Here is a 13,234-nt window from a genome sequence, read left to right as displayed (position 1 = left end):
TTCTTGAAGGAAATTGTTTTCATATTATTTTACCATTAATGTAGTAGTTATCTTTGTGATTTGGTTGTTATGATGATGCATAATTCTAGGAATCAATTGTGATTTTGTATCCATAGTGATCCACAATCTTAGGAGTTAATTGTGGACCTCATCTCTTTATATTGATTTGTATTACGTGGATATGAAATAAGAAAAACAATCACAAAAGTTCAATATTTATCATGGTAATCAGAGCCAAAATCAAAAACAAAACTTAATTTTTTTCCATCTCTTTTCCGTTATAGTTTTCTACTTCCACAAACTATGTCTTCCTCCAATGATTCCTCAGCCATAAACAGCCGAACTCCATCGGAAAAACAGCCCCTACATCCGGGTTACACTGTCACCAACATCAACAATAAAATATGAACTCTCGACGGCAAGAAAGTAACCTATTCATCTTGGGTTAAGCTCTTCAAACTCCATGTCCGTGCCTACAAAGTTCTCCATCACATGGACGGCACCGAACCACTTGACGAATCTGACCCAAAATTCTCCGCATGGTTCGAACTCGATGCCCTCATTCTCCGGTGGATATATAGCGCATTATCCGACGATCTACTCGCCCGTGTTCTTGACACCGATATCACGGCTAGAGCCGCATGGATAAAAATCCAAGATATCTTTGTCAACAACAAACGCGCTAGACTCGTCACCCTTGAAACCAAGTTAACCAACACCGCCCTCAACTCATGTTATTCCTTTGATAACTACTGCCAAACCTTGACGGAAATCGCTGAGCAATTACGCGATGTTGATCAACCGGTCAATGAAAGCCGCCTAGTTATACAAATGGTTCGCAGACTTCCCATTGAATACGACACCATCGCTATAATCATAAACCAAAACAAACCCACATGGGAGGTTGCTCGGAACATGATTGAAGACGAACAAACTTGAATTGCAGCTAGATCCAACAACAGTCATGACACGGTACTCTTGCATTCTAATACCCCTGCTCATACCGATTCAACCAAGTCTCCTTGTCACACCCCAACCTAAGGCGGAAATTGTCGGGGCGTGATCCGATTGTTCACAGCTCGAAGATACTATCATAATATAAAAGTGATAATATCTAATTAATTATTTTATTTCAAATATACACACAATATCCAAATACAACAAAACTATTCAAGTAAATAAATATGATAAGTTTAAATCCATGTTCGTCTTCATTAAAACCTAAGGTTTTTCTAAATGTCCATACTTTAACTTCAATACAAGCAACCTTAGATTAATGACGAACGAATATAAATATGAATAAGCGAGCTAACGAATAAGCAATTCGTCCACCGGAAAGTGAAAGGATCGATGAGAAATGAAAGTCAAAGGTCGGTACATAAGCAAAGTCAACCAATTAAGCATGTATCTTCAACAATAATGCAAAAACCAAAGAGAAACCAAGGGTATATGATAGGTGACGGCAAAAAAGGTTTATTTAGGGTTTAGGGAAGTTTATGGCAGAGATTATAAGTCTTGTTTATATAAGGATAGCAAAAACGAACTATATTTGGAAGATTTACTCGTTTAAACAACAAAATACGATTTTAATGAGAATATCGATGTAATAAATCAAAAATTTAGTGATTTATCAGTAATTTAACAATATGGACTTGTATTTTAGTTATAATCCTTTTCTTGGACCTTAATTTACTCGATTTATGCAAAAAATAAGCGACTTGGATACTAAAAACAAATTAGAAAACAAAATAAGCTATTTAATGAGAAAATCTAGTACAATAACTAACAAAATTTGGCTTGGACACCAAGAAAACAAAATTGGACCAGCTATAACATTTCTTGGAGATTAAGTTTCGTTAATTTCATCGAAAATAGGAAAGAATTGGCAAAACTAGTCCCCGTAGTTCCTGAAAATGCGATTTTTAGCCGTTATAAGCGATTTTAATGGTTTCTAAGGGCTATTTGGCACAATTGAAAGTTATGAAATTATAAAATAAGTGAAACTAAGTTAAATACCAATAAATACAAGTTTTAAATAGTTCGGAAGATCCAAATTACGTTCCCGAATCGATTTAAATTTAAAAGAATACAAATACGAAAAATCCGAGATGTTACACTCCTTATCCCGACAGTTATCAGAGCAGAACTATGACCCGACAAAGGCAGCTAGAGGTCGTGGCCATAGCCAACCACCTCCATCCACTGGTGGTCGTGGATCTAGTTATTGGGGAGAACAATTTCATAACTTGTTGGGCCAACAGCAACACCAAACCAACATGGCTCCCATATATCGGTTTAACTCAATCCCTTCCCAACTGCCTTTTACCCAACCACCTTGGACACCACAACCCACACCATACCCGTCTCACCTGACCCATTACCCTCAACAACCAGTTGCTCACTTTCAACAACCACATCAAACCCATTTATACCAACAACCCACTTCAAACCCCCCTCCCCTCCTGGTTTCGATCAACAACATGGGAATGCTCTTTGACCAAGTGGCATTGGTGTTGCACTCTCAAACATGAGTCTAAACTATCAAGACCCTCACTGGAACATGGACACATGGGCCTCGTCTCACATCACATCCGATCCAGATACTATACTAACCCCATCTTTATTACCTCTAAGTCCTATATTTGTTGGAAATGGTCAACGCCTGCCCATCACTGGTTCCCGCAATGGCTTATACACCCTCCCAAACAAAACCTACAAACTTAATGACATCGTACACTCACCTTATGTTATCAAAAGTTTATTATCTGTACACAAATTTACTATTGATAACCAGGTTTCCGCTGAGTTCGACCCCCTTGGATTTTCTTTGAAGGACCTCAAGGATGAACGGCTCCTTTCCCGTCACAATAGCAGTGGAGATATATACCCTTTCACCAAGCCGGAATTTACTTTGTTATCATTCACCACTCATCCACCATGGCCTGATCATCTCTGACATCCCGGAGCGAATGTGCTAAGCCATATTCTTCAACGTACTTTTAGTATTTCATGCAATAAAAATGTTAACTCGTCTTTTTGTTATTCATGTCGATTGTCAAACATTAAACGTTTAGCTTCTATGTATTCGGTTTCTTGTATTTTTATGCCTTTTGACATTGTTCATTGTTATTTGTGGACATCTCCTATTTTAAGTAATTCAGGTTATAAGTATTATATGGTTTTGATTTACAGCTATACTCATTATGTTTGGGTTTACCCACTCAAATTCAAATCTGACACCTTTAACACGTTCACCAAATTTCACAAACTCATCCAAACTCAATCTCACTTACCTATTAAAACGTTTCAATGTGACCTCAGCGGCAGAGGCGAATCCAGAAATTTTTGCTACGGGGGGGCACAAAATGGATTGGATAAAAAATGGGTCAGAACAGGGATGGCTATAAATTTTGGAGGTCTAGAGCGGAATATATACATAATTAAGTTGTATTTTGTTAAAAATTAAACCCTAAATCAAAGATAATAAGTTACAAATAAAACTATCAAATAAAACAATCACTAGTTTCATCTAATGTTAAAGATGCATTGCTTTCAACCAAATGGTTGTAGATTATAGTCTCACCAACATATGAATAAAATAAGTCAAAAAAATATATGTTTTACTAGAACCCATCATCTTCCCCACGCCCTTTTTACACGCAGCACCCGATCTCAATCACCGGCGCCCAGAAAACTATGAACCAACAGATCTTCAATTCGTTCTCTCTGCACTTTAAGTATTCATTCATGTCGTAACTAACGGTAACCGAAGGTGGGCATTGGTTGATTGTTGACTCGTCATATGAAAACTCATACCTGCAGAAACGGCACTCCTGCAGGCGTACGGTGGGCGCCGGCCCACCCTAACTAAGCCCTAAATCCGCCCCCGCTCGGCGGTGAATTCAATAATAATAACTTCAAAACGTTCGCTGACAAAAATGGTCTCTTTTTTCGCTTTTCTTGTCCCCAAACCTCCCAACAAAATGGTCGATCGGAAGAGATGATTCGTCGCTTAAACGATGTCATTCGGGCTCTTCTAGTTCACGCCCGCCTTCCACCCCAATTTTGGGTTGAGGCGCTCCACACAGCGGCGTACCTCCACAGCATCTTACCCATCACTCGCCTATGCCTTATATTTCCGCCAACCCACATATGATCACATTCGTATTTTTGGTTGTGCGTGATACCCCGACATGTCCACCACTCAACCAAGCAAACTCTTACCGCGGTCTGTGCGGTGTGTTTTCTTGGCATCCATCCGACTTTCGCGTTTTCTTGGCATCCATCCGACTTTCGCGTATATAGACGCTATGATCTGGTCACGGGTCGCATACACCTCTCACGCCATGTGATCTTTGACGAAAACAACTTTCCATTCGCTGAATTAACCTCCCCCGCGCTACTTACACCTTCCTTGATGACCCCACCCCATTAACCGTCACTTCTTTCCCTTATCCTAACCTACTGCCCCACCACACACCCGCCAATAATACCAATACTAATACTATCAATCAACCTACCCTAAACTCAACTACTCCAAATTCAAACCAACCTGTGGAGCAAGACCGACCACCACCCCAACATCCCATGCAAACCATGCAAAACCCACCACTACCCAACCTCATGCAAACCCACCAACAACCCAATCCTCCATACAAAACCCCTCTAACCAATATGCAGAATCAAACCCGACACCACCCCAACCTCCAACAAATGATCATCCCATGCAAACCCGCTCTAAAGTCGGTGTGTCTCCAAACCTAACCCCCGATACAATCTCTCGGTCACAACAAACATCTCACCCATCCCTAATTCACATACCAAAGCATTATCGGACCAGAACTGGCTATGTGCCATGAACAATGAATTTAGTGCCTTGCAGGCTAATAATACATGGGAGTTAGTTCTGAGGCCCGTAAACAGCCCGGTCATCAACTCAATGTGGTTATTTCATCCCAAATTTAATGCTAATGGAACATTGAAGCGGTACAAATCTCTCCTCGTGTGTAATGGAAAATCTCATTGGCATTGAATGCTGAGACATTTAGCCCGATTATCAAACCGGCTACCATTCATACAGTTCTATCATTACCCGTGTCACAATCATGGTCGATACATCAGTTGGACGTCAAAAGCACCTTCCTCAATGGCGATCCTCAGGAAATCGTTTACATGTACTAGCCGCCCGATTTTGTTAACCTTGCTCACCCCAATCACGTATGTTTGCTAAAGAAATCACTATACGGGTTAAAACAGGTGCCGAGAGCATGGTATACTCGTTTTTCAGCTTTCATCACGTCCTAGGCTTTCACAACAGCATGTGTGACACGTCTCTATTTATTTACCACAATGGTAACCACATAACCTATCTTCTACTTTATGTGGACGATATTGTTCTCACGACTAACCAGCCTAACCTTCTCAAAAGATTCATCTCCCAACTATCCATTGTATTTTCCATGTCTGACTTGGGATCCCTTCATCACTTCCTCAGCATCACGGTTACCCAAGATCATCAATCTTTGTTCCTTTCTCAAACTCAGTATGCTCAAGACATCCTTCATAGGGCTAACATGACCGCTTGCAAACCATGTTACACTCTCGTCGATACTAACTCTAAAATTAGTGCCACCGATGGGACTCCACTATCGGATGGTTTATTATACCAAAGCTTAGCCGGAGCACTTCAATATCTCACCATCACCCGACCCGATTTATCATATGTGGTGCAACAAATCTGCCTATTCATGCATGCGCCGAGAGATATTCATTTCGATTTTATGAAATGTGTATTACTTTACATTCATGGCACCATCGATCTGGTCTACGGTTATCCGCTTCACCAAGTCACTCGTTAGTTGCCTACTAGGATGCAGATTGAGGGGGGGGGGGGGGGTGTCGGACACTCGACGCTTCACGTTGGGTATGTATCTTTCTCGGTGAGAACCTGATCTCTTGGTCCTCAAAACGTCAACCGACCATATCTAGATCAAGTGCGGAATCCGAGTATAGAGGGGTAGCATACGCTGGTGCAGCAGCCACATGGATTAGAAATCTTCTTCTTGAGCTAAAGACTTCTAACAAACAAAGCCACAATTGTATTTTGTTACAACATCTCTGCCGTTTACTTAACCGGGAATTCCGTGCAACACCAGCGTACCAAGCACGTCGAAATGGACATCCACTTTGTTCGTGAAAAAAGTTCGAATAAGGCACATTAGAGTGCTCCATGTTCCATCACCACAACAATACGCAGACATTTTCACCAAGGGCTTACCGAGATACTTATTCGAGACATTCAGATCCAGCTTGAACGTTACCACATGTCCACGCTCAAGCTGAGGGGGAATATTGAAGGAAACTATACAAGAAAATGAACCTATTGCAACCCCGCTAAAAAGTTGCATTAGGCCTTTAAAAAGTTGCATTATGCCTTATGTAATCTTTTATCAAGGGCTGCAATAGGTGAAGTTGCATCGGACCTAATGCAACCTTTTTTGAAAGAGTTGCAATTTGTATTCAATTGCAACCTTTTTAGAATGCAATATTTTTGACGTGCTAATGCAACTTTTTTACATTTAAATGCAACTTTTCCAACTCACAAATGCAATCTTTGCTACACTCTAATGCAACCATTTTTATACTTTTAGTAGACAAGTGCAACCTTTCTTTATATCAAATGCAACATTTTTAATATTTTAGCTATAACAAATGCAACCTTTCTTTACAAGCAAATGCAACTCAATAGCTCAATCTTGAAGCACTAAATTTCTATTAATATCCAATAGTATCTCGATTACACCAGCGTAATAATAACATAAATATAATAGATAATCGTATATCGCAATATAACATATTTTCAATATCAAACTAACAATGTAATAAAAGTAAAGTTGTCAAATACAATTATAAAAAGTAACCAAAACCTCCTACTCGTCTCTAAAATCTCTAGTAGGTAGCTTTTCCATAATGTTCCGCATCGTAGCTTTAAAGTTTTTCCTTGTTGGCTGTCAAAAACTTTCATTCTAGCTCAACTTTTTTTTTCCTTTGATGGTCTTCTTCAACTTATGTTCACATTTCAACCAATTGTGTTTTTACAACTTCAAGACTCGCTTTGGGTTCTTTTCTCTATATTCATGATAACATAGATCAATGGAAAAAATATCAGCTTCGTGAACAATAAATAACACAAAACACAAGCAAAATCAAGACATATTACCGTCTCGACAAGTATTTTAGCAAAACTTTTTGGCTGGCTGTGTGCATATTTTTTTGAGACGTGTATTTCCTTGGCCCACAAAAAACGCTTTTGGATACAGATTAATATAAGAAAACTCTAAATAGCAAATACTAGTAATAAATAATTTGTCTAGAAAATTATCGTCACATCTCTCTTATTTCATAACCTTAACCATTGTGAAACATCATCTTTACGAATAATTTTAGGTATGTTCTTACATCATGTTTCGTTATCCTTATGTTGATACAAGTGTGTATCCTTAAACCTACATTTGCGTACCTTAAACGACCGTTCAATACTATTTAAAACTCAAGTTTTATTGACAACAGGAACGACGTCTTTTTCCTGTAAGAAATATTATAATTTAGTTAAAAAGATATAATAAACAAATAAAAGAAATTAAACAACTCAAAATGCAACTTGGATTATTAATTACTCAAAATTATTTTTATCAACAAATCCAAGTAGATTTATTTCAGTGTTAAAAAAGATTGCATACTTTTTCAAGCCAAGAACAAGTTCTCGGTCAAACAAAACTCGGTAGTAGTCATGAGGTTCTGTAATTTGTATACCAAGATACCAACTTTAATATGAAAGACACAGTTACACACACTATATTGGCAAAAAAGTTGGGAGTAATTAAGAACCTGCACTCCATAAAGTTCAGCTTTGCACTCCTAATAAAGCTAGATGGTATACAACTTCAAGCTTAATACTAAATCATAGATAGAAAAATCTGGCTTCACCTTTTATATATGTGAGATAAATTAAAGAGGCATCTAAATAAAAAAAAAAGCAGTGAAAGACCAGCCAATATGCAATGACCAACACAAAGTTAAGTTACTATATGTTATAGGTATGATTACACAATCAATATGAACAAACATGCAATCAATCAATATGAAATAAAAAAACAAGTCAATGCTTATTTTCATGGCAATAGTTCTACTAATAGAAATAAATACTAAAAGAATACAAACCGGAAAGAAGCCTGATAACTATAGTATGATACACTCGAAGTTTAGACTGAAACGGGAAAACTACAGTAAGCCTATCATATTTGTTGCTGTAAAACAAATGAATTAAACACCCTTAAAAATTGGAACCCTTAAGTTAAGATATACAGATTTTATAGATTTCTCAATTTGGTTTCTATTATTTTTTTGGTTGAAGACATAAAACTACTTTTAACGGCACGTAGATGCCAATATAATTACTTTAAGCAAATGAAATGATAGTTAAAGACATCCAATGTGTGGCGACTTGCATGAGTCTGGTCGTCGAACAAATTGTTAGTGTTTAACCTAAATAGCGATGAATAGGAATAGACTTTACTAACGAACTGCCAATAGATGGTACTAATGCATGTTCTAAACATAATAAAGTACAGCAATGGATCATGTTGGAACGATTAATGTTAACATAGGTAGACAAAAAAACGTAACTTAAATTGTAACATAAAAAACAAACTCTCATTTCCAGAATCCAGACACAACTTGAATTTATAAACAAACGCTATTAAAAACAGTCATAAGTGTTATTAAAACATGCAGAAACAGTTATGAGTGTTGTTAAAACATGCAGAAGTGCATAAAACCGAGTAGAGTTGATATTGAAAATATGCAGAAGTGTTGTCTAACCTCCCCAGTTATACGTCAAACATATTTGAAGTAAATTTTCTGCTGATCAACTTACATGGTTACTTTCTTGCACTCAGCCCTAAAAAACTGCATAAATAATATTCCTAACAACTTAATTAATCAGTAAAATTACAGGTAGAGATTGCAAAATCTCTTTTGAACTTTTGATACAGTAGGAACCAAGAATAATAATGGTTGGTAGTCAACTTGTTACCGTAATTGTTGGCACCTTTTATCATTTATGATTTTAGTTTCCCTTTATTTGTTCGATGTTACTGGCAACTTCATCTGTCCAGCATATAAAAAAAACTATATCCATACCTCAGCCATAGGGTTGCCAAGAATAATAATCATTGCTGGTTCTAAACAAATATGAACTAATTCAGCCAATATATGAAGTATAACCAAAGAACAACAATAAGCAATACATTCTATAAATACAAACAAATGAATATGGATACAAGAAATAATCAACAACTGATAAATCATATAACAGAACAACAATAATTCGATTCACTAAACTCTCGAATGTTCGATTCCTGGACAAGTGGACTCACAGCTGCTCCGATCCAATGCTAGAATCGACTCACTCCCCAAATAACTTGGTAACGCGAACAATTGACGGTTGATATAATTTGTATTTGGATTCTCAATGAACCGCTGATCACACGTTTTAGAGATTGAAACAATTATTAGGCTTCTATTTAATTTTATGTTATCATATACTTTAATCATTAATTTTCTTTTATCCAAAATTTCAAATTTCAATTATTAACTATAGTTAATCTTTAAAAATATTCATTAATCTTTATTTAACTTTTTTCGAGCATTACATAAATGAATAAAATATAAATTTGAATATCTTTTGGATATACATAATATCTTTAATGTTTAAAAATCAATTACTACAACAAAAATTGGTAAAATTCGAACATTGCGACGGCTTTTTGACACGAATTCGATTTGTCGTTTAGGTTTGTTAGGGGTACCAACAAACAAAAAAAACATATTTATAAAATAAACATACTTTAATCTAAAACAAAAAGGAAAACCCCAAAAAAAACTAAAAGAAAGAAGCATTAAAAATTTTAAATAACAAATTCTAAATATTTCTTATGACACCAAACAATTGTTTGTGTTTCAATATATAGTATAATTAAAGGGAAGAAACAAGTAAAAGTCGATTAACTAGGGTCAATAGTTGTTGATTATGACTAATTACGGTTAATTAAGGGCAATCAGGGATGTCCGAAGGGCTTAGTTTAAAACCGAGCTAAGTTTAGCTGACTTAATTAAATTCAAACCTAGCCAAACCAGTTTGGTTAATATTTAAGCTTATCCCGAGCTTGCATTGGCTTGGCTTAACTCATGAACAGCCTTAAGGGCAACCATGGGCAATCAAGGTCAACTTGTGTAAGGGTAACTATAATAGATATTATACAGTGATGATTAATCGTATATGCATAACTAATGTCATTATCGGTCAATGATGATTATGGACAAGGGTCAAGGAGTATCGATTATGGCCAATATTAATTAATAATGATTAGATAGCGAGATTAGTGTTAGTATTGGTTAATGATAGTCTCTAATGTAAATATCGGTCATACATCAATGAGGGTAAATGATATCAGTTGGGTAGGTCAACTAGCGTCATTATTTGTTAATTAGGATCAATTAAAGGCGATGTAAAAATCAAGGGGAGTTATTGTTATCGGGGATTAAATGTGAACCATGATCATTGATGTTAAAAGAAATATAGTTGTGTCAGTTAAGGTCATTGATTTTCATTTATGATCAATATTGGTTGGTTAGCATTATGGTGGTCGATTATGATAGCTTATAGCTGATGTGAGTAAATTGATGGTCATTCATGGCTAAACATAATTAATATAGGTTAAATAATAGTGATAATGGTAAAATATATTGACTCGTATTAAAACTAGGTGTAGATGACTCGTTCTCTCTCATGTTGGCCCATTCTGACTCTAAGCAGCCCATTGTAACACTTATTATTGCATAATATAACATATTTTGTCAAACATAAGATCAAATAATGGTTAATGGTTGTGAATGGTGGTAATTCATAGTGATTTATGTTGAGGGTGTAGTGAGGTGGGGCCATCACTTTTTTCAGTCAATAAAGAAGATGGTGGTGGGCGTTTCTCTCGTGGATAGTCTGATCATAATGGATTTAGATAAGTCATTACCATATATATATAAATATGACGTATATCCAAAAAATATTTGCGTATAACCAAAATACATTAATAAATATCATCTTTATTAATTTTTATATGTTTATTAAACATATCGCACTATTAATTTATATATTGATACAACTATTTTTCTTATATTTTTTAGCAGTCATTTGGATCACTAACAGGCTACTGAGTACTGATCCATCTAATCACCCATATTCCACTTTCAAGAGGAAACACAGTGTATATATATAGGTGAGAAAAATCCTCTAACCCATCTTGAAACCCAATATATATATATATGTGTGTGTGTGTTAAACATATCACATTATTAATTTATATATTGATACAACTATTTTTCTTATATTTTTTAGCGGTCATTTGGATCACTAACAGGCTACTGAGTACTGATCCATCTGATCACCCATATATATATATATTTATATTTGTAACATGGGAGCCTTTAACCAAAAACGTCAAAACCTCTCCTTTTTTAAGTAGAAGTCTTTGTGTCTCACATTGGGGGTGTTTAGTATTCGAATCAGACTCGAGGAACATAAACTCGATTCGGCTGGCATTCGAATTTGAAGGTTCGAATTTGATTTTCAATCATTTGAGTTCGATTTATTAATGGAATTCAAATCGAATATGAATTTATATTTTTATCGACTTGATTTAAAATTCTAATTCAAATTATACATTTTATTATAAATGTACGTATTTATACAAAGATAAAGTTGAGAAGTCTTTTTAAGTTATAAAGACTAAAATTTGGAAGTTCATAACTTTGGTTATTAATTCATAAAATCAGGTGTTTCCACTTTGAATATTTAGGATGCTATAACTTTGAATCATTTATTTGTTTTATAGACTTGTATTTTTTGTTGTTAAAAAACTCAAGTTTGATGTGATCTTGAAATTAGATATAAAATAGATTTTTTTTAACTGAATTTGAATCGAATCTGTTTGAATTTGCTTTGAATTCAAAATTCTTTCTTGAATTGATATTCGAATTCAAATCCATTCTCAAAATTTCAAAACTATAATAATTCAATTAAAATAAATTGAATATTCGAAATTCGATTCGTTGAACACCGACTCACCTCAACCACTAGGAATGGGGATCCATGGCTATAATACCATTCTCAAACCCTTTCCATATCTTCAAATCTAAACTTACATTAAAATTTACTACATTTTTTCTTTTATTTTCAATTAAATAATATTTTTTACACCTTTATCATTATATTTTCTCTCTCATTCACTCACAACTTTCAAAATATATTAAAAAACTTATAATGTGCTACAGAAACTTTTCAGATATACAAAAAAATCAATTCATTTTCTTTGTACTCCACTCATGACACCATAAACCACTCCCGATATTATAAAAACCTCACTCACAAAATATAGTGGATCGATTGTAAATGCTCTAATTTTTTTTTTTAGTTTACATTTTATAATTTTATATATATACATACTTTAATTACTAAAACAAAATCAGTTTTTATATTAATTCCTCTATTTAAAATAAGTTATTATCCTAAATTTATAAAAATTCCCTCCCAATTTAATGGATTTCCCTCCAAATATCCCCTCTAAAACACCAATCATATTCTTCATTGTTCGTTGCTGCAATCCCTTAAATTGCCTAATATGTAGATAATCAACAAATATAGCTTCTACTTAGACAACTTCCAGGCTTGAGCAAATACAATTGCTTTAGCAAATACAACCCTGTTTGGCCTAGCTTTTTTTAACAAAGCTTATAGCTTTTTTAGCTTTTTTTACAAAATAAGCTTAACCTGATGTTTGGTTTAGCTTTTTAAGCTTATGCTTATAAGCTTATATAAGCTAATTTGAAAAAGCTTATTTGAAGAAACTTATTTGTGTAAGGGTGTAATTTACTCATTTGCCCTCAAATGGTGATGGATTAATAATTTTAAAGCAACTTATTACTATAACAAACTAAAGAATGATGGATTTAACAACTTATTATCAACTTGTAGAATATAAGCTAATCCAAACACTTAAAAAGAGTTCATCAAATAATAGAAAATAAGCTATAAGCTACTTTAAAATATAAGCATAAAATCATAATTCATTTGAATAAGATCGAGCAACCGCAGGGAATAAAAATTCGCTTAAGTTGG

The 13,234-nt window shown here is 34.9% G+C and overlaps 1 protein-coding gene across 1 annotated transcript; it reads left to right on the top strand.

Moving 5' to 3' along the window:
- The first annotated feature begins 492 nt into the window (after window positions 1-492).
- Window positions 493-939, top strand: LOC143621908 (uncharacterized). The gene has a single exon (XM_077093191.1). It carries the CDS (start codon window positions 493-495, stop codon window positions 937-939), a length of 447 nt encoding a protein of 148 aa, XP_076949306.1.
- The last annotated feature ends 12,295 nt before the right edge of the window (window positions 940-13,234 follow it).

The sequence above is a fragment of the Bidens hawaiensis genome, unplaced genomic scaffold, assembly GCF_021521415.1.
Source record: "Bidens hawaiensis isolate Kalapana, Puna unplaced genomic scaffold, B.hawaiensis_p1.1 tig00002977_1, whole genome shotgun sequence".
Classification (NCBI taxonomy): domain Eukaryota; kingdom Viridiplantae; phylum Streptophyta; class Magnoliopsida; order Asterales; family Asteraceae; genus Bidens; species Bidens hawaiensis.
Note: the sequence above shows the minus strand (reverse complement) of the source record. Positions and strands in the feature narration are given on the sequence as shown.